The 23,017-nt window shown below is 34.5% G+C and overlaps 4 protein-coding genes across 5 annotated transcripts in view; all 4 read left to right on the top strand.

Moving 5' to 3' along the window:
* Positions 1–7,164, top strand: part of LOC137638091 (cuticle protein CP1499-like) — a 119,137-nt gene extending 111,973 nt beyond the window's left edge. The window contains exons 1-2 of one of the 2 annotated variants that reach the window (XM_068370184.1): positions 4,128–4,166; positions 6,461–7,163. In XM_068370184.1, coding sequence (XP_068226285.1) covers positions 4,155–4,166; positions 6,461–7,027 — 579 coding nt within the window. In that variant the 5' untranslated portion in view covers positions 4,128–4,154 and the 3' untranslated portion in view covers positions 7,028–7,163. Of the gene's footprint in view, positions 1–4,127; positions 4,167–6,460 lie in introns of those variants that run through there. The other variant, XM_068370185.1, reaches the window with a different exon arrangement.
* Positions 213–1,028, top strand: LOC137638080 (cuticle protein CP1876-like). Its single transcript, XM_068370173.1, has one exon. The coding sequence runs from the start codon at positions 223–225 to the stop codon at positions 859–861; it is 639 nt and encodes a 212-aa protein (XP_068226274.1). The 5' UTR covers positions 213–222; the 3' UTR covers positions 862–1,028.
* Positions 7,165–14,124: 6,960 nt separating the features above from the next.
* Positions 14,125–15,150, top strand: LOC137638079 (cuticle protein CP1499-like). Its single transcript, XM_068370172.1, has 2 exons — positions 14,125–14,239; positions 14,482–15,150. The coding sequence occupies exons 1-2, from the start codon at positions 14,228–14,230 to the stop codon at positions 15,010–15,012; spliced, it is 543 nt and encodes a 180-aa protein (XP_068226273.1). The 5' UTR covers positions 14,125–14,227; the 3' UTR covers positions 15,013–15,150.
* Positions 15,151–20,704: 5,554 nt separating this feature from the next.
* Positions 20,705–21,938, top strand: LOC137638078 (cuticle protein CP1499-like). Its single transcript, XM_068370170.1, has 2 exons — positions 20,705–20,744; positions 21,259–21,938. Exons 1-2 carry the CDS (start codon positions 20,733–20,735, stop codon positions 21,799–21,801), a joined length of 555 nt encoding a protein of 184 aa, XP_068226271.1. The 5' UTR covers positions 20,705–20,732; the 3' UTR covers positions 21,802–21,938.
* The last annotated feature ends 1,079 nt before the right edge of the window (positions 21,939–23,017 follow it).

The following is a 23,017-nucleotide window of genomic DNA, read 5'->3' as shown; positions in this document are numbered from 1 at the left end:
CTTTTGTTTACAATAGAGTGGCGTACTGAACATGGCTCTGTATATTAGTCTCGTAGTTACACCAGACAACATTTTGAATTTGCATTAGCCTAACAGTTTAAACAGACAATTATCATTACATTAGCCCTGCAATCTATTAGCCTAAACAAACAACCCTCTATGAAATATTGTTTTTCAAATTAACGAATTTATCATATCTTTCAACAGGTTGCATTAGCAGTGATGGGGATGTGGACAGCTCTTCCCCAACAGGCGTATGCAACCTATCCCAGGTACTCGTACAGTAGTCACTACCAACCTAGATACACAGGTCCTTTGGCTTCCTCTGTACCAGCTGGAGTGAATGGTCAAGTTATTCCAGTTTCTGATACATACGAAGTGACTGCAGCTCGAAACGCCTTCTTTGACGCGTACCAAAAGCAGCTGGCTGCAGTAGGAGCCATTGGAAGCTACAACCCTGCAGTAGGAGCCATTGGAAGCTACAATCCTGCAGTAGGAGCCATTGGAAGCTACAACCCTCTCTACCAGCAAACACCTTACGGAGGAATTCCCAGTCCTGGTCAAGCAATCTATAACCCTGGTCAAACGACCTACAACCCTGGCCAAACAATTTACAACCCTGGTCAAAGTATTTACACTAGTGGTCAAACAATTTATAACCCTGGTCAAGCAATTTATTCCCCTGGCCAAGCCTATACAACGACTCCTTTTTACGCCCAAACTATTCCAGCCACCGTGGTGGTTGCTAACGGCCATGTCCAAGACACTCCGGAAGTGGCAGCTGCAAAGGCACAATTCTTCGCCCTCTACAACCAGCAAGCTGCATTGGCAGCCGCAGCTCCTGACGTCTATAATCATTAGCTGACTTCATGACCTCCACTTCTGCGCGGGAGAAAGCTTAAGGTTACTGCGTTCAAGTTACGGGATGTTCAAAGAAGAATCTTATGTCATCAGACATTATGGTCTTCTAATGCAGAGTCTGTTGCCTGAATTTTATTGAGTAGTTCGATAACTTGATGAAATTAACCTAACAAATGGTAGCTGTACTTTCTTTTTGATGTAATCCTCTCTCTCTCTCTCTCTCTCTCTCTCTCTCTCTGACATTCCGATTTTCTGCAACTTTCGTTCTTTCAAACTTCAGCCAATTTATGATTTACCTTTTCTTTATTCAGCTGCTGTATTTAAAAGAATAAAATAATCATAATTGTCATTTCTTTTATTAAAATGAAGTATTTTCAAAATAGCATCCTGATGAAATTTAGACGGAAATTCTCCAGAGGTCATTGGTCAATAACTTATTTTTTATGTTAGAAATGATTTCTGTTTAGTATTTCCTATATTACACTAACAATACGTAACTCCCCAAACCTGTATATTCAAAGAACGCTTTATGTTATACAAGTATAAAAGTTTTTCTTTTTTTGTATTATCGTCGATTGAATAAGTATATCAGTTATTTCGATAATATTGATAAATTCAGTATAATTATGAAATAAAGTTTTTTGATTTTGGAATACAACTCCCAAGAGCAAATATCTGTGAATATCAAGAAAAAAAAACTCTTTCTTTAGTGACATCAGAACTAAGTTGACAATCTTATTCTCAGACTGGCGAGCAATGAATTTGGACGTGTAGTAGTACCCTCTTCTTCAATGTGCAGTTCTTTTGCAAAAGTATTTCCATTTTTAAGGTTGATTTGCAAAAGAATTCTTATTTTGAAGTTGACATGTTTTGGAATTTGAAATTTTGAGATAGATTCACAAAAATGTTGAAAAATTTGAGGTTAATTTGTAATAGGATTTCCAAATTTGAGGTTGATTTGCAAATAGATTTCCAGTATGAGGTTGATTTGCAAAAAAAAAAAAAAAAAAAAAAAAATCAAACACTGGGCTTCATATGCAAAGGTACTTCTAATTCTGAGGTTGATTTGCAAAGGGATTTCCAATTCTGAGGGTGATTTGCAAAGGGATTGAAAATTTGAGGTCGACCTGCAAAGATATATGAAATATCTAAATTTATTTTTAAAGGAAATTCCAGTTTAGAGATTAATTTGATTCAGATGTTGATTTGCAAAGGGATTTTAAATTTTGAAGTGGATTTGTAAATGAACTTCTGATTTTAAAGTTGATTCACAAAGGTATGTGCAATTTTGAGCTTAATATGTGAAGGGATTTAAATTTTGAGGTTGATTTACAAAGGTATTTTTTATTTTGAGGTTGATTTGAAATGTGATTTCAAAATTTGAGGTAAATTTTCCAAAGTGTATCTGATTTGGAGGATGATTTACAAAAGATTTTAAATTTTGAGAATTATTTGTAAATGGATTTAATATTTTGAGGTTAATTTGCAAAATTGAGTTTAATTTTGAGTTTAATTTGCATAAGGCATTGAAATTTTGAGGTTGATTTGTAAAGGGGTCGAAACTTTTATAGTTGATCTGAAAGAGGATTTATGATTTAAGGTTAATCTACGAAGAAATTTTAAATTTTGATGTAGATTTGTAAAGGAATTTAAAATTTTGAGTTTAATTTGGAAAGGGCGTTGAAATTTTGAGGTAGAGATGTAATGGGATTTAAAATTTTGAAGTTGATTTGCAAAGGGATTTATGATTCTAAGGTTAAGTTGCGAATTGATTCTAAATTTTGAGATTGATTTATTAAGATTTGAAACTTTGATGTTGAATTGTAAACCGATTAGAAATTTTGAGTTTGATTTGCAAAGGGATTTAAAATTTTAGTATAGATTTGTAAAGTGATTTCCGATTATGAGCTTCTTTTGTAAAGGGATTTCAAATTTTAAGGTGGATTTTTAAATAGATATCCAATTATGATGTTGATTTACAAAAGGATTTACAATTTGAAGGTTGATTTGTAGAGATTTTAAATTATAAAGTTTATTTGTATAAGGATATCAAATATTAAGGTTAATATAAAAAAGGGTTTTAAAATCTTGAAGTTGATTTACAAAGGGATTTCCATTTTTAAGGACAAATTATTATAGCACAATTTTAAATATAATTAGGCTTAATCTATAATCTCCTTGCATTAAGTGCTAGGTTATCTGAGTCACATGTCAAAGGTCTCCTGAAGTCCAATTATTTATTCGTTTGTGAAGAAGTTGTTTCAAATTTCCTAGTCCCCTGGCTGCTGAATAATTTTCATTGATGGATTTCCTCTTGCCTTCATTGACTGATTGACTAAGTATTATCTTGCAGCACAATACCAGTCATCGGTGGCGTTACCTCATGCTTTCTCTAGTCTATGACTCGTGTGTTTATAATGACTTATTTCCTTTTGACTAATTGAAAAAAAGATTACGAGAAAATTGCCGTTAATTACATTCTAAAATATAATGATTATTTTATTCTGATTTATTAATGGAATAACATTTTTTTTTTTTTTTGAATTTTGCCAAATGCATTTTAAAGGGACTTTATTATATAATTTTGTGAAGTATATTAGTGTGCTTTGAAGGATAACAGTAAGTTGTGGTTTTCATTTTGTGAAATAATTTTTTTTTTTCCTATCAGATTTCCTTTCGCTCACGTATTGCCATGGGCTTCAACTTAAGAAATATTCTTTCCAAATATCTAGACATATTCTTGTATGAGTGTTAATTTTGGTATTTTAGATAAATAAATAAAATTTAATACTACTCACTACTATTTTTGGAGGTGTTTAGTTCCCGCCTGTTTCATAATTATTACCTTGGATATATCAATCTGTAGTTGCCAGACTACATATATTAATTAGTATTATGATATGTAATATATCAATAAGTAGGAAAACGATGAGGAAACAAAGACACAAGGCTATTGAATTTAAAATCAGAATTAATAATCGTATTCCTAATGACATGAAACATTAGTTTGTCATCGAGTTTCCCACGGAACAAACTAGAAAAAGAAATGCATCTAAAATGTCCTTGAAAGTAAAGCAAACAAAATTACTTTGATTATGACCAGAGGGATGGGGGGGGGAGGTTGTTTCTCCTTCCCTCCAACCTCCTCTACCTCCCTTCCACCCACGAACGAACAAGAGGCAACAAACGACAGGAAATGAGTTGGGTGGGGCAGAGCCGCAGTGTATATAAACACTGCCAGTGACTCGGATCATTACAGTGTAACTCAAGATTACCTTTCAACCACAACAACAATGAGGACTTTGGTGAGGAAAACATTGAATCTCATTCCAAGTTTCTGATGGTCTCACATTTTTCCATTGAGACTAATTTAGCTTATTTCAAATAGAGGCTTTGCGATTTTTTTTTCTTTTTATGTCCGATTTACGATAAATATTTGCACACATTCCAAACTTGTATAACTAAGTCATTTAACAATTAAGTAGAGTTGTGTTTTATGTATAATGATTTCTCAAAAAATCTGTATAAATGTCTGAGAAATGTTTTGTTTGTGTTTGAGGAATAGCCATGGCAGATATCTCATGGAAATATATATATATATATATATATATATATATATATATATATATATATACATATATATGTATATATATATATATATATATATATATATATATATATATATATATATGTGTGTGTGTGTGTGTGTGTGTGTGTGTATATATATATATATGTATATATATATATAGTTATATCAACATCAGCCGTTACTGGCTCATTGCAATAAAAAGGCCTTAGACATGTCCTTCCACTTGCGTCTGTTTATGGTCCTTCTGTGCCAGTCCACGCCCGCAAACCTTAGTTCGTCGATCCATCGTCTTCTCTTCCTTCCTCTGTTTCTTTTACAATCTCTAGGGACCCATTCAGTTATTCTTATTGTCTATCTATTGTCTGTCATTCTCATTATATTTCCTGCTGTGTTCATTTATTTTTCATACATGTTAGAATATCCTCTACTTTATTTTGCTCTCCTTTCTCTGTTGCTCTTTTTCTGTCTCATAGTGTTATTCTCATCATTATTCTTTCCATAGTTCTTTGAGTTGTAACTAGCTAATGTTCTAAGTTTTTAGTAAGGCTCCAAGTTTCTGATGCATAAGTTAACACTAGTAGGACCGTCAATAAAATACCTTTCATTTTAGAGAAAGTAACATTTTACTTTTCATAATCTAATTTTTTTTTTTTTACCTAATGCTCTCCATCCAATGCTTATCCTCCTTTTAATTTCGGACTCGTGTTCTGGGGATACACTTACTGTCTGTCCGTATGTTCATCAACGTATATTCCTTAACAATCCCTAGTGACTCGTCCATAACTCTTATTTGTTGTCTTAGTATTTTCACTGAATATTATCTTAGTTTTACTCATATTCATTTTCATTCCTGTATTTCCGCTTTCTCTATTCAAATTTTCTATCATCTTTTGTTATTCCTCCCATGATTCACTAAGCACAACTATATCATTTGCAAATCTTAAGTTGATAAGGTATTCCCCGTTAATATTCCTACCTACATTTCCCCAATCTGAATTCTTAAAAACTTTTTATAGACATGTAGTGAATAATTTAGGAGAGATGGAGTCTACCTGTCTAACTCCTTTCTCAATTGGAGTTCTCATTATCTTCATGTAGTTTTAGGATTTCTGCACTTCCTGCATAGATATCATCAAATATTCTAACATAAGATTCTTCTATTCCTTTTTCCATGTTTTGAAGGCCTTTCATTATTACTGAAGTTTTGACAGAGTCAGAAGCTTTCTCATAGTCTGTAAATGCCATACGTAGTGGCTTGTCATACTCTGTTGATTTTTTCACTACCTGATTAATTATATGGATATGGTCAATTGTTGAATACCCACTTCTAAAGCGTGCGCGCTCTCTTGGTTGAGTAAAGTCTAGCTGTCATTATATTCGGCCTATTATGTTCTTTATAAATATTTTTTGTATTACGGAGAGTAAACTTGGTGGGCAGTAACTTTTTAAGACTTTTGTGTCTCCCTTTTTGGGAGATAGTATAATGACAGAATTTTCCCAAGCTGTAAGTATAGAGCAATCGTGCAGACTTTTGTTGTAGAGTTCAGCCAGTTTTATTACTAGGAAATCTCCCTTATCTGTCATTGAATTGATCGTTAGATCAACTTCTCCTGCTCCTTTGCCTCTTTTTATACGTTTTAATTCTTTCTTTACTTTTCCTACTGTTATGTTTGGTACTGGCTCAGGTGTTTCTTTATTTCTACTGCTGAAATTATTTCTAATGTCACCATTGCATAGCATTGTATAGAAATCCTCTGCAATTTTTATCACTCCAAACCTATTGTATATAACACACATACACATACATACATACATACATATATATATATATATATATATATATATATATATATATATATATATATATATATATATATATATATATGCACACAAATATATTTGTACGGTATATATACAGTAATTTAAGTGCTTGTTTCAGATAATGAATAAAGGCATTGCTACTTTCTTATGCTTTCATGGCTGATTCTTTGTATCTGCCTCGTCCAACAGGTTGCTTTGGCAGTGATGGGGTTGTGCTCAGCTCTTCCCCATCAGGCCTACACTTCCTTCCCCAGCTACTCCTACGGAGGGACCTACCAACCCAAATACACTGGTCCCCTGGCCTCCTCTGTCCCAGCAGGCGTTGACGGTAAAGTCATTCCAGTTTCGGACACCTATGAAGTGGCTGCTGCCAAGAACGCCTTCTTCGACGCCTATCAGAGGCAGCTGGCTGCTGTCGGAGCCTATGGACGCTATGGTGCTACTCCCGCCTATCACCATGCTCCTGTTCATACTGTAGTCCACGCTCCTACTCACCATGTGGTCCATGCTCCCACTCACCATGTGGTCCACACTCCTGCTCACCATGTTGTTCATGCCCCTTCATACCATCCAGCAGCCTCATATTCAGTGCCCTCTACCGTAGTGGTCGCCAACGGACACGTCCAAGACACCCCTGAAGTGGCAGCTGCCAAGTCCCAGTTCTTCCACCTCTACAACAAACAGGCAGCTGCGGCAGCAGCAGCTCCTGACGACTACGTCCACCACGATGACTACCATCATGGACACCACTACTGAAGAAGGAGAATGCGAAGAGAATTGAAAGTGTGAAGTAAAGTATTTTCATAGAAGAATCTTATGTCATTTGGCATCATGGTCTTCGAATCCAGAGTCAATGGCTTGAGTTGCATGTGAAAAATTTATTTTTGTAAATAACTCGCAAATCAAATAAAGTTTATTTACAAAAAATCTTACTTTTACCTTCCTCAAAAATATTTGATTTTATACCCTTTTAACATTTTGTGTTATTCAGTATTGTACACTATACCTGCATGTGCAAAAAATTAAAAGATTCATGGAATGTTGATGCAATTATGCTTAGGCAAGAAGGACTGTAATATTTATACCCTGATTTATGGAGACAGACGAAAAAATTTCTGTCCCAGAATTTTAAACTAATCTATTACATGGATATCCTTTAAAAATTTTATATATATATATATATATATATATATATATATACATATATATATAAATGTATATATATATATATACATATATATATATATATATATATATATATATATATGTATATATATTTATATATATATATATATATATATATATATATGTATATATATTTATATATATATATGTATATATATATATATATATATATATATATATATATATATATATATATATATATACTGTATATATATAAATATATATATATACATATATATATATATATATATATATATATATATATATATATATGTATATATATTTATATATATATATATATATATATATATATATATATATATATATATTTATTTATATATATACATATATTACTCACTCACTAAATCCCGTCCGGAATTCTCTGGGTTGGGTCCTGTGTGTGATGTCGCCATTCTCTACAGAGATCCCTATCTAATGCCATCAGTGCCAGCTGCTGAAATATCCCGCCTCTATTTGATTTCTTGAAGGTTTTCACCCATGCATCTCTTGGTTGTCCTATCGATCTGTTTCCGGCCACTCGTCCATGCAGTACTATCCTTGGCCATCTGTCCTGCTCCATCCTCTGTACATGCCTAAACCATCTCCTCTTTATATCCTCTACTCTAATCAGGATTGTGTCTTCAATACCAACCATTTCTCTCACTCTCTCGTTAGTAATTCTGTCCTCCCACCTCACACCACAGATTCTTTTGAGACATTTCATCTTCTTCAGTACCCAGCATCAAGCACTGTATATCCCAGTGGGGATCAATATTGCTTTTAATAGTCTGGACATAGTTCTATCTTTCCTGATACTTTTTAGCCCCCCCAAATGCTTAATGACCACTTGAGATTCGGTCTTGAATTGCTCTTTCCATCTATCTATCTGCCGTGAAAAACACTCCCAAATATTTAAACTCATTGACTTGTTCCACTTCTCCCTCTGATAGCCGTATTTCTAAGGGATCTCTTTGGCATCTAATTCTCTTACTTATGATTTTCTCTCTGTTTATCACCAATTCACACCTATTGCACTGTTCCTCCACCATTCTCAACACTCTCTGAAGTTCCTCCTTATTTTCTGCTACAAGCACTTCGTCTTCTGCATATCTCACGTTAAATATTTTTGTCCCTCCTATATATATGCCACCCTCATAATCTCCAAGTCCCATTCGAAGTATAGGTTGAAGAGGTGTGGTGATAGTGGGTAACCCTGTATAACCCCACCAGTAGTTCTGAACTCTTCTGTCAAACACTGTCCTTTTCTTACCATAGCTGATGTCCTTCCATACAATCCTGATGGTTTCCAGTATTTTTGGTTCTAATCTCCATTCTTTCAAAATTTTGATAATTCCTTCCCTCCATATGGAGTCAAACGCTCGTCTGAAATCAATTAATAAACAATAAAGATCTCTTTCCTTCTCCCAGAATTTTTTTATGTTTTGTGAGAAGGTGAATATATGATCGATTATTCCTCTTCCTGTCATAAATCCGGCTTTCCCCTCATCAATTATTTCCTCTTCTTACCTCGTTATTCTGCTTTGTATGATTTTCGCTAGAACTTTATAAGCATGTGTTAATAGACTGATAGCCCTATAATTTTTGCATATATGAATTATATATATGAATATGCATGTGCGTGTGCGTGTAAGCTTGTAGACACTCACATACATGATGTATATAATGATTTTGTAGCTCCTAAAAATCGAAGACATATATCCCTGGACAAATTGAAAATCTAAAATTATTTAGAAACTCCGAAATCACTCAACAACCATTGATGAATGGAAACTTTCAGACTACTTTGAATTGGAAAATTTTAAGTTTTATTTTGATATGAATGAAAGATTTTCCAAAAGGCTTCACAAAATTTCATGATCGATTTCGACGAGGGTCATGGTTCCAATCTTGCAACGGGATTGTGTCATCTCGGTGGCTCTGATTAAAATGTGTTCATAAGGTCCGCTATCTTTCGTCCAAACCTGGCTAAAATGTGAGGCTCACTCCTCGCCCTTCAGGTAATCTAGATTTGTAAACTGCGTTGATCCTGGAATGAATTCCTTTTAGAAATCCACATTTTAATGATTGATGGAAGTTTCGATATATGATAGTTAATTTTTTTTATTTTCGAGTATTTTACAATATCTATGTGATACGAATTGTCCCATTTTCAATTAAATATTTTACAAATTATCATGTGTAGAAATTTTTTATTTTTTTTTCGGGTCTCCATGTGACTTTCTGATTGCAGCAAACCGCTGAAAAACTGCCCTAAGTCTCATCATGTCTCCAAAGTATATAAGATCAAAAACGTCAACCCTTCGTTCAAATCTACAATTAATCGAACTTGTTATGGTATTTTCCTGATTCCACAGAATGTAATAACAGGGTACTACGATTATCTCTTATACTAAATAATTTCTCCTACATTTTTTTCTATTAAACCTTACTGCATGTAATTCATTTCCTTCTTGCCCAAATGAAGCTTAACAACAGGTTGTATGCATTGACGAAAATGACCCTGACACACCAGTTGAGTTATATCTAATTTATATAATTAATCACGTAATCCATTAGTCGTCAGACCTTGGAGGCGCTGTCAGCACTACCCATAAGGCACCATTGTTCCGAGATAGGATTTATGCCCGTATTTTTCGTAGTATTTCCGATGTATCTTTTATTGCTCGTAAAATTAATTTCCGAGCATTTCTATTAAGGGATTAGTTCATCACAAAATCTATAATTCATTAAGTTGCTTAGCTTGATGTATTATACATCCCTATAGTTGTATATATATATATATATATATATATATATATATATATATATATATATATATATATATATATATATATACATAGACACACACTGTATGTGTGTATGGATGTATGTATGTATGTATATATATATATATATATATATATATATATATATATATATATATATATACTGTATATATACATATATATTTATATACATATACATATATATATGTATGCATATATATACACACACACACATATATATATATATATATATATATATGTATATATATATATATATATATATATATATATATATATTATAAACACTGAATCGAAAATAATATCGAAATTAACCTCAGGCATATATATTCACTGAAAAATCTTTCATGAAATGGATTTTGAATGGGCAAGGTCTCCAACCCATGCCTTGTGTCAAAGTAATCTGAACTGTAGACTTTACCAATGAGCCACTAAGAGAGATATATATTCGATCAAGTCTATTGTACTTATTCCTGTTGAATTGAAAAAATCATTACTTACACTTGAATTCACGTGGCTCAGTGACAACTGATCATCATAAACAGCCACGTGTTACAGATTTCAAGGCAAAGTAAAGATTCCTGAATTCGACCGGAATATGTACAGTGAATTTATATTTCTCTTGATGGTTATTAGTGGAGTCTACTATTGGGAATGTTTCGACTGAGAGGCATAGATTAGATCTTAGAGTCATTGCTTAGCCAGAAATGCTTTATAAATGAATTCCTAGTGGACATATTTTCCCAATGTTGAATTCGAAATCAAATCAATTTTTGGTAGATGTTTACAGATGTGAAAGTCACGTATTAGCGACAAATAATCATATACACGTCTATTATTATCATTATTATCATTGTTACAAGCTAAGCCACAACTGTAGTTGGAAAAGCAGGATGCTATAAGCCCAAGGGCTCCAACAGGAAAACATAGTCAAGTGAGGAGAGGAAACAAGGAAATAAGTAAACTAGCAGAGAAGCAAGAAACAATATGAATAGAATATTTCAAGAACAGTAACAACAATGAATTAGATCTTTCATATATAAACTATAAAATCTTAAAAAAACAATACGATGAGAAATCTGTACGAAAAAGCCCCATTCTCCACCCACCATAGGCATATGTACATTCAAAAGGATTATGTAGCGATGCGCTCCCCTCTGGACGTTCTTTTGCCAACTGCCAAATGGGTGTCGTCAAGGAGCGATTTTTTTGCTCATGTAGATCACCTGATATATACATCCGCTAAATCAGTGATAACTTAGTTAAAACCCTCGTTACAGAATATATGGATGAGCTTCGTAGGACCTTTAAGGAGTTCAATTTACACATATTCGCGATGGAACATCAAAGTAACGACTCCCTTCCCTTCCTGGAGGTCCTGGTTTCAACTAGTGAGCATGGATTTGATACCAAGGTCTACACTAAACCCTCATTGCTTGAATGGTGATAGTGAATGCCCCACGAGACACAAGACATTCCACCATCCGTGACCCTGTTCATTTTGCACTCTCCTATTGTTCATCCTGGTCGGAGACTCACAAGGAACTGGAAACGATTACCCAGGTCCTCGTTAACAGCGGCTACCCCAACAGGCAGGTCAGTGGAGAAGTCAAACGAGGTATGGACAAGTGGTACGAGATCGAGCCCAGCAGTGAGAGCATACCTTCTAGTATCAACTTATAATACAGATTCATCATGCACAGCCAGTACCAACAGGATGAGAAGGCCATGAGGGACATCTAAAATAACCATGTCAAACCTGCTTAAGAGGACTCTACGATCAACTAAATTATTTACTATAGAACTATTAGGAGTCGATCCCTCATTATGAGAAACCACCTGGCTCCTCCAGTGAAAGACTTTCTGAAGAGGTCCAACGTTGTTTTTTCCTATCAATGCCAATCTGTAGAATTCTCGGCTGTTACATTGGAATGACAACGATGAGACTCTCCAGAAGATTGTCCTACCACGTTCAGCAGGGAACCATCAAGACCTACCAACCAGCTACTCGCTTACAACAAGAACGTTGTTTGTTCAAAGGGACATCATAAGAAATACAAAGATCATTTGCAGCGCCCGAGACAACAGGAAGATCTCCCAATGAGCACCTCTGACAATCATCAGGTAGCCCTGGACTCCCCAGACCGGAACTCTGAGCGGCTGAACAGCTTGCCTTACTCTAAACCGGGCCCAGGCAGGGTATTGGCCAGTTAGCGCACTGCTTTGGGAGACCTTGTTGGAACTAGCCACACCCTAACTCCACTCTACACCGATGGCTGTGAATGGAATACCAACCTGACTGTGATAAAACTTCTTTTAGCGAGTGCCACAGTAAATGGGAGAACAGCTCCATCACAGATCAGTTACGTACTCCACCCACAACCATTCAGCGACTAGCACCTGATGTGAAGAGCCAACCACGGCATATATAAGAAACCTGCTCACCATTCCCTAGATAGATTTTGCCTGAGGATGGGAGGAGACACTCGGCACTCTATCATAACGTGTAGCATCCATATTTTAATTTACAAATCATGATAAGTTTACTTCAGTAAAATTATAGATTTGTTTATGCTTTATTCTCTTTCCTGCCAATGACTAACAGCACGGTTACTGGTCCAACATAGTACTTACAAAAGAACAAAAATACGAGCAATTGAAAAGCTCAGCTACCAAATTAATGCTACTGCGGTAGTGATTATCTTTAAGGAAATAATAATAATAATAATAATAATAATAATAATAATAATAATAATAATAATCGCATTTCATAACTTAATACCACGTGCAATCTATAGAAAACACTCAGCAACGTCCGATGATAGATTTCTTTGTGATTATTTACAGAAATAATTCCTGGGCTAGTCAGCCATTCTTTGACACTTACATGATCTTTGGAAGACGGTTTGTATCTAGTTCAATCTTTAGCGATATTTTATTTACCTTATTCTAAATCAAGATACTTTTTTCTTTTAGAGATGTATTACCATCACAGAAATGTTATTGAGTGTAGTGTTTATATTGTCAAAATTACAGATTATAATGTTGAATTGTTTAACAAATAATTCTTAAGAATGAAGAAAATATTCTATTGATATTTTTATCTTATTAAGTTTTTGTTGTTATATTTCTTTCTTCCTTTTTATAGATCTCTCTCTCTCTCTCTCTCTCTCTCTCTCTCTCTCTCTCTCTCTCTCTCTCTCTCTCTCTCTCTCTCTCTCTTTCTGTATTTTGGGGTTTAAATTATTATTACCATCTTAACGTACAAATGAATACTAAAAAAAGATAATTTTATCATTAAAATCTTTCTTGATCTAGAGGCCGACGGAACGAACAACCAGGCACCCTTAAAACGGGAGATGAAAGAAAACTAATCTATAGATCAGTTTATCAAAGGATGGATAGCTATAAAATTCGGGAATAAAGAACCAGAACTAGAAGTCCAAAGGACTGAAGCTTATTCCAGATATTTGTTAAAGATAATGCATTGTGCATCATATTCTACGTCTATTCCTTTTAATTAGTATCAATAGTACAAGATCGAATATATTAAAAGGAAGGAAAATTTTTCAGTTCTTATACCTCATGTGAGTCAAAATGTTCTTAGTGTAAGGTATAAAGTAGGTTAGATGTCATTCTTGTTATCACTAATCATGATTTGGACATTTATAATTATATAAATGATAATGGAAATACCACTACTACGGCTACTACTTATGGCAATAGTAATGTATATCACATAAGATCACTGTATTTTTACTGGTAAAAATCAATGTTTAAAACCACATATTTAGGATTTTCTGGAGGAGGCCCCCCTCCCAGTAACCACACCCACCATGTTCCCACACCCCTGAGTGTTAGCGACGGGAAATGAGTTGGGTGGGGCAAAGCCGCAGTGTGTATAAACACTGTCAGTGCCTTGGAACATCACAGTGTAACTCAAGATTACCTTTCAACCACAACAACAATGAGGACTTTGGTGAGGAAAACATGGAATCTCATTTCAAGTTTCTGATGATCCCATTTGTGCTTCCATTTGGAATAAATCACTATATATAATGATTTTGTAGCTCTTAAAAATCGAACATAACATATCCCCGGCCACATTGAAAATCGAAAATTATTTAGAAACTCCGAAATTACACAACAAACATTGATGAATGGAAATTTCAAGTATCTCATACTTAAATAACTAAGTCTTAAAATCAATTTGTCCTACAGGTTGCTTTGGCAGTGATGGGGCTGTGCTCAGCTCTTCCCCATCAGGCCTACACTTCCTTCCCCAGCTACTCCTACGGAGGGATCTACCAACCCAAATACACTGGGCCCCTGGCCTCCTCTGTCCCAGCAGGCGTTGACGGCAAAGTCATTCCAGTTTCGGACACCTACGAAGTGGCTGCTGCCAAGAACACCTTCTTCGACGCCTATCAGAGGCAGTTGGCTGCTGTCGGAGCCTATGGACGCTATGGTGCTTCTCCCGCCTATCACCATGCTCCTGTTCATGCTGTAGTCCACGCTCCTACTCACCATGTGGTCCATGCTCCTGCTCACCATGTGGTCCACGCTCCTGCAGCCTCATACTCTGTGCCCTCTACCGTTGTGGTCGCCAACGGCCACGTCCAAGACACCCCCGAAGTGGCAGCTGCCAAGTCCCAGTTCTTCCACCTCTACAACAAACAGGCAGCTGCGGCAGCAGCAGCTCCTGACGTCTACGCCCACCACGATGACCATCATCATGGACACCACTACTGAAGAAGGAGAAAGCGAAGGGAATAGAAAGTGTGAAGTAAAGTATTTTCATAGAAGAATCTTATGTCATTTGGCATCATGGTCTTCGAATCCAGAGTCAGTGGCTTGAGTTGCATGTGAAAAATCTATTTGTGTAAATAACTCGGAAATCAAATAAAGTTTATTTACAAAAAAATGTTACTTTTATCTTCCTTAAATATATTTGATTATATATCATCTCTACATTTTGTATGTAATTCCGTATTGTACACTTTGCCTACATGTGTAAAAATATTTTAAAAATTCATGGAATTTTGATGTAATTAAGTTTAGATATATATGCATAGACAAGAAGGACTGTAATCTTTATACTTTGATCTATGAAGATATACGAAAAATCTTCTGCCCAAGAGTTTTAAATCAATCAATTACATTTAGATCCTTTTTTCAAAGATATATATGTATCTATGTATCTATCTATCTATCTATCTATCTATCTATATATATATATACATATATATATTTATATATATATGCATATATATAAGTATATATATAAATTATATATGTGCGTATAAGCTTGTAGACACTCATATACATGATATATATAATGCGTTTGTAGCTCCTAAAAATCAAAGACAATATCTCTCTGGACTAATTGAAAATCTAAAATACAAAAAATTATTTGGAAACTCAAATTACTCAACAAATATTGATGAATGGAAACTTTATGATAGTTTGAATTGGAAAATTTCACGTTTTATTTTGAAATGCATAAATGATTTTCAAAAGGGCTTCAGCAATCCCCTTCCCCTCAAATAATCTAGATTTGCAAATTGCATTGATCCCGGATTTCAATTTCCTAAAGTAATCCATATTTTAGTAATAAATATGGTTCGATATAGAACAGTTTTTTTGTGTATTCTACAATATCTATGTGATACGAAAGTTCCCATTTTGTAATAAAATAGTCTACAAGTCACCATTTGTAGAATTTTTTTTATTTGATTTCGGGTGTCCATGTGACTTTCTAATTGTAGCAAACCTCTGAAAATCTGCTTTAAGTCTATCAAGTCTCCAAAGTATATAAGGTAAAAGATGTCAATCCCACATTCAAATCAACAATTAATAGAACCTGTTATGTTATTTTCGTGATTCCATAGAATTTAATAACAGGGTACAACGATTTTCTCCTATTCTAATTAATAATTTCTCCTACATTTTTTCTATTATAATTTACTGCCTATAAGTGATTTCCTTCTCGCCCTACTGAAGCTTAACAACCGGTTGTATGCAGTATCGAAAATGACCTTGACGCACCAATTGACTTATTTCTAACCTATATAAACACTCATGTAATCCATCAGTCATCAGTCCTTGGAGGCGCTGTCAGCACTACCCACGAGGCACCATTGTTCCGAGATCATATCTATTTCAATATATTTTCTTTTATTTCCGTTGCATTCCTTATTGCTCGTAAAATTAATTTCCGTGTTGTTGTTCCGGTCTCTTTTTCAACCGACGACCGAACATTTCCTCTTAAAAGATTAATTCGTCAGAAAAATCTATAATTTATTAAATTGTTTAGCGTGATGTATTATACATATCTTCATATGTATGCATGTATATATATATACACACACACATATATATATATATATATATATATATATATATATATACATATATATATATATATATATATATATATATATATATATATAGACATAGGTTTTTGGGAGTGTAGATATATATATATATATATATATATATATATATATATATATATATATATATATATATGTGTGTGTGTGTATATATATATATATATATATATATATATATATATATATATGTATATATATATATATATTAGCACCGAAAGGAAAATAATATCGAAATTAACCTCAGGAATATATCCACTGAAATATTTTTTTTTATGCAAGTGATTTCGGATGTGCTAGGTCTCCAACTGATGCCTCTGTCAAAGTAATGTGAACTGTAGACTTGAGCAATGAGCCACTGAGAGAGATATATGTTCTATTCAAGTCCATTGTACTTATTCTTGTTGACTTGAAAAATCTTTACTTAAACTTGAATTCACGTTTGCTAGTGACAACTGATCATCATAAACAGCCACGTGTTACAGATTTAAAGTGAATATAAAGATACCTGAATTCGACAGGAATATGTAGAGTGGACCTTGAATGAATTTATATTTCTCTTGATATCTATTAGTGGAGTCTACTATTGGGAATGTTTCGACCGAGAGGCATAGATTAGACCTTAGAGTCATTGCTTAGCCAGAAATGCTTTATAAATGAATTCCTAGTGGAGATATTTTCCCAAGGTTGAATTCGAAATCAAGTCAATTTTTGGTAGATGTTTACAGCTGTGAAAGTCACGTATTAGTGACAAATAATTATATATTCATGCATATATTATTATTATTATTATTATTATTATTATTATTATTATTATTATTATTATTATTATTATTATTATTATTAAAAAACACCGGATGCTATAAGCCCAAGGGCTCCAAGAGGGAAGCATAGTTCAGCGAGGAAAGGAAAAAGTAAATAAGTAAACTAGAAGAGAAGCAAGGAGAATAGAATATTTTAAGAACAGTAACAACAACAGATTAGATCTTTCATAAATAAACTATAAAAACTTAAATAAACAATAGGAGGAGAAATCTGTACGATAAACGCCCCCTTCTCCACCCACCATTGGCATATATATATTCAAAAGGATTGTGTAGCGATGGGCTCCCCTCTGGGCGTTCTTTTGCCAACTGCTAAATGGGTGTCGACAAGAAGCGTGATTTTGCTCATGTAGATCAACCTGATATATACGTCCGCTACATTGATGACCACTTAGTTAAAACCCCCTTGTATGGATGAGCTTCGTAGGACTTTTGAGGAGTGCGGTGTTCTCATATTCACGATGGAACATCAAAACAACCACTACTTTCCTTTCCTGGAGGTCCTGATCTCAACTGCTGAGCGTGGTTTTGATACCAACGTCTACACTAAACCCAGGAACTTAGGCCTTTGCTTAAATGGTGATAGTGAATGTCCCACTAGATTCAAGACATTCCACCATCCGTGACCCTGTTCATTGAACCCTCTCCCATTGTTCTTCCTGCACGGAGACTCACGAGAAACTGGAAATGATTACTCAGGTCCTTGTTAACAATGGCTAATCTAACCAGCAGGTCAATAGAGAAGTCAAACGTGCTACGGACAAGTGGTACGAGAATGAGCCCAGCAGTGAGAGCATACTTTTTCGTATCAACTTATAGTACAAAGGCATCATGCACAGCCAGTACCAATAGGATGAGAAGGCAATGAGGGACATAAAAAAGAACCATGTCGAACCTGTTCAAGAAGCCTCTACAATTAACTAAATTATTCACTATAAAACAACGAAGACTTGATCCCTCATTGTGAGAAACAACCTGGCTCCTCCAGTGAAGGACTTTCTGAAGAGGTCCAACGTTGTTTTTTCCTATCAATGGCCAATCTGTGGATGGCTCGGCTGTTACATTAGAATGACAACGATGAGACTCTCCAGAAGATTGTCCTGCAATGTTTAGTAGGGAGCCATCAAGACCCACCAGCTACTCGTTTACAACAAGAACGTTGTTCAAAGGGACATCATAAGAAATATAGAGATCATTGGCAGTACCCCTAAACAACAGTTGGATCTCCCAATGAGCACCTCTGAAAATCTGCAGGCAGCCCTGGACTCTCCTGACCGGGAAATCTGAGTGGTTGAACAGCTTGCCTGACTCTGAATGGGCCCAAGCAGCGTATTGGCCAATCAGTGCACCGCTTTGAGAGCCCTTGCTGGTCCCACCCATACCCTAACTCCACCCTACACCGATGGCTGTGAGTGGAATACCAACCTGACTGTGATAGAACATCTCCTAGCGAGTGCCACAGTAAATGGGAGAACAGCTCCATCACAGACCAGATACGTACTCCACTTACAACCATTTAGTGACTAGTAGCTGATGTAATAAGCCACGGCATATATAAGGAACCTGCTCACCATTCCTTAGATAGATTTTACCTGCTGATGGGAGGAGACACTCGGCACCCTCTTGTAACGTGTAGCATCAATATTTTTAATTTTACCGATCATGTTAAGTTTACTTTAGTACAATTATAGATTTTTTTTTCTATGCATTTTGCTCTCTCCTGCCAATGATTAACTGCACGGTTACTGGTACAAGACAGTACTTACGAAAGAAGAAAAATACGAGCAATTGAAAAGCTTAGCTACCAAAATAATGCTACTGTGGTAGTGATTATCTTTAAAGAAAAAATAATAATAATAATAATAATAATAATAATTATGATGATGATAATAATAATATTACCAATAATAATAATAATAATAATAATAATAATAATAATAATAATAATTATTATTATTATTATCATTATTATTATTATTATCATTATAGTCGTATCCCGTGATTAAATACCACGTGCAATCTATAGAATAGATTCAGCAACATTTGTATCAATATTTCTCCGTGATTATTAACACAAATAATTCATGGACAAATCGGCCATTCATTGACAGCCGCGTGATCTTTGGAGGACCGTTTATGTCTAATGCAATCTTTAGTGATATTTTTTTAATCTTTTTTAATACCAAAATACATTTTCTGTTAGATATGTTGAATTGCCATTGCAGAAACGTTATTGAGTGCGGGGTTTTTGTTGTCGAAATTGGAAATTTTAATGTTAAATTCTTTAACAAATATTTTTTAGGAATGAAGAAAATATTTTATTGATGTTTTTATCTTATTAAGTTTTTGTTGTTATATTTCGTTCTTTGAGTTCACTTTCTCTATCTCTCTCTCTCTCCCTCTCTCTCTCTCTCTCCCCCCCTCTCTCTCTCTCTCTCTCTCTCTGTTTTCGGATTTAAACACTTAATACCATCTTAACGCATAATGATTACTAAAAAAAGAGAATTTCGTCATTGATTCATTTCTTGATGTAGAGGCCGACGGAACGAGCATCTTGGCACCCTTAAAAATGGAATATAAAGAAAAAGCTATTCCACCGATCAGTTTATCAAAGGAGGGATGGCTATAAAATTCGGGAACAAAGAAGCAGAAATAGAAGTCCAAAGCATTAAAGCTTGTTCCAGATATTTGTAAAAGATAATGCATTATATATCATATTCTAAGCCTATTCCTTTCAATTAGTATTAATAGTATTATGGACTAAGTAGTAACTTTACACTCAAGAATGAGCATAGGCTCGAATCCATTAAAGGGAAGGAATATGTTTCATTTATTATTCCTCGTGTGACTCATAATTTTGATGTTTACCATTATAAAAGTGATAATAGAAATACTAATACTACTGCTACTACTACAACTATTACTACAATTACTACTGCTACTACTACTTGGGCTAATACTAATATTAATAATATCGGGTCATTGCATTTTTATTAGTAAGAAAACGGAGTGTGAAACCCCATGTATAGAATTCTTTGGAGGAGAAAAGCCTCCTAATAGCTTTTGCCTTGATTATGACCAGTGGTGAGGTGTTCCTGGGTCCAGTTACAACCACCCAGCCCTCCATCCTCCCACACTCCTGAGTGTTAACAACAGGAAATGAGTTGGGTGGGGTAAAACCGAAGTGTATATAAATACTGGCAATAACTTGGATCATCACAGTGTAACTCAAGATTACCTTTCAACCACAACAACAATGAGGACTTTGGTGAGGAAAACATAGAATCTCATTTCAAGTTTCTGATGATCTCATTTGTGCTTCGACTTGGAATAAATTAGTTTATTTCAAATAGAAGATTTGTATTTCCTGGGTCTGATTCACGCTAATATTTTCAATATTTATTCTTAAAGCATACAACGGAATCACAGATACAGTTTTTGCCTAAGAATTCTATTTAGATGTTTGAGTTTGAGGGAGAAATAGCGGAGGCAAAGTAAGGTGTTATAATTTGTCATCTGCCATTGATGAAATCTCTCACTACATCGAAAAAAAATTTCCTAAATATATATATATATATATATATATATATATATATATATGTGTGTGTATATATATATATATATATATATATATATATATATATATATATATATATATATATATATATATATATATATATATATATAAATAGAGAGAGAGAGAGGTGGTTCTCGAAAAAGACAATATAATGCCATTGTCTCATTCTTACATGACTGAGTCTCAGTATCTATTTGTCCAACAGGTTGCTTTGGCAGTGATGGGGCTGTGCTCAGCTCTTCCCCATCAGGCCTATACTTCCTTCCCCAGCTACTCCTATGGAGGGACCTACCAACCCAAATACACTGGTCCCCTGGCCTCCTCTATCCCAGCAGGCGTTGACGGCAAAGTCATTCCAGTTTTGGACACCTACGAAGTTGCTGCTGCCAAGAACGCATTCTTCGACGCCTACCAGAGGCAGTTGGCTGCCGTCGGAGCCTATGGACGCTACGGTACTACTCCCGCCTATCATCATGCTCCTGTTCATGCTGTAGTCCACGCTCCTACTCATCATGTGGTCCACGCTCCTGCTCACCATGTTGTTCATGCCCCTTCATACCAATCGGCAGCCTCATATTCAGTGCCCTCTACCGTAGTGGTCGCTAACGGCCACGTCCAAGACACCCCTGAAGTGGCAGCTGCCAAGTCCCAGTTCTTCCACCTCTACAACAAACAGGCAGCTGCGGCAGCAGCAGCTCCTGACGACTACGTCCACCACGATGACTACCATCATGGACATCACTACTGAAGAAGGAGAAAGCGAAGGAATATCAAGGGTGAAGTAAAGTATTTTCATAGAAGAATCTTATGTCATTTGGCATCATGGTCTTCGAATCCGGAGTCAGTGGCTTGAGTTGCATGTGAAAAATCTATTTTTGGAAATAACTCGAAATCAAATAAAGTTTATTTACAAAAATATCTTGCTTTTACCTTCCTTGGAAATATTTGATTATATACCCTTTTAACGTTTAGTATGTTATTCAGTATTGTACGCTATACATGTATGTGCAAAAAAATTAAATGCTTGGAATTTTAATGTAATTAAGATTATATATATATATATATATATATATATATATATATATATATATATATATATATATATATATATATATATATATATACATATATGCATAGGCAAGAAGGGCTAATATTTATACGTAGACCTATCCAAGAATTTTAAACCAATTTATTGCATTGAAAAATATTTTAAAAGATTTCCACACACACATATGCATATATATATATATATATATATATATATATATATATATATATATATATATATATATATTCACATATATATGTGTATATATACGTGTATATATATATGTATAAATATATATATATATATATATATATATATATATATATATATGTGTGTGTGTGTATGTGTGCGTGTGTGTGTGTGTGTGTGTGATATGTGTGCTTGTGTGTATATGCGTGCCTAATTTTTTAGACCCCCATATATACAGCAATATCTCAGTAGCGCCAAAAAATCTAAGACGTCTCTCCAGATAAAGTGAAAATTCAAAATATGAAATCTATTTATATGGAAACTCCGAAATTACTTAATAAACTGCGCTGAAAGGAAACTTTATGATTGTAATATTTCAAATTTTATTTTGATCCGCATGAAGGAACTTCCAAAAGGCTTCACAAAATATCATTATCGAACTCGAAGAAGGTCACGGTTCCAATCTTGCAACCTGATTGTCATCTTTCAAAGTCCGTTATTCGGTTGATCAGGGATTCATTTCTCTTTATAGATCCTAATTTTAGAGATAGATATAACAATTTCAATATCTAACAGTTTGTTTAATTTTTTTTTTTTATATCATTTCTGCTTCCGGTTCATTTTCCATTTACCTACACATACATCGAATAGAGTGGCCTATTCTTTCCATATTTCCCTCTGTCCTCATGCACCTGACAACACTGAAATTGCCAAACAATTTTTCTTT

The sequence above is a fragment of the Palaemon carinicauda genome, chromosome 3 (assembly GCF_036898095.1).
Source record: "Palaemon carinicauda isolate YSFRI2023 chromosome 3, ASM3689809v2, whole genome shotgun sequence".
Lineage (NCBI taxonomy): Eukaryota > Metazoa > Arthropoda > Malacostraca > Decapoda > Palaemonidae > Palaemon > Palaemon carinicauda.
Note: the sequence above shows the minus strand (reverse complement) of the source record. Positions and strands in the feature narration are given on the sequence as shown.

Bases quoted from the DNA above. Each gene is read 5' to 3' on its own strand.
- LOC137638080 (XM_068370173.1), top strand. From the start codon at position 223: ATGGGGATGTGGACAGCTCTTCCCCAACAGGCGTATGCAACCTATCCC.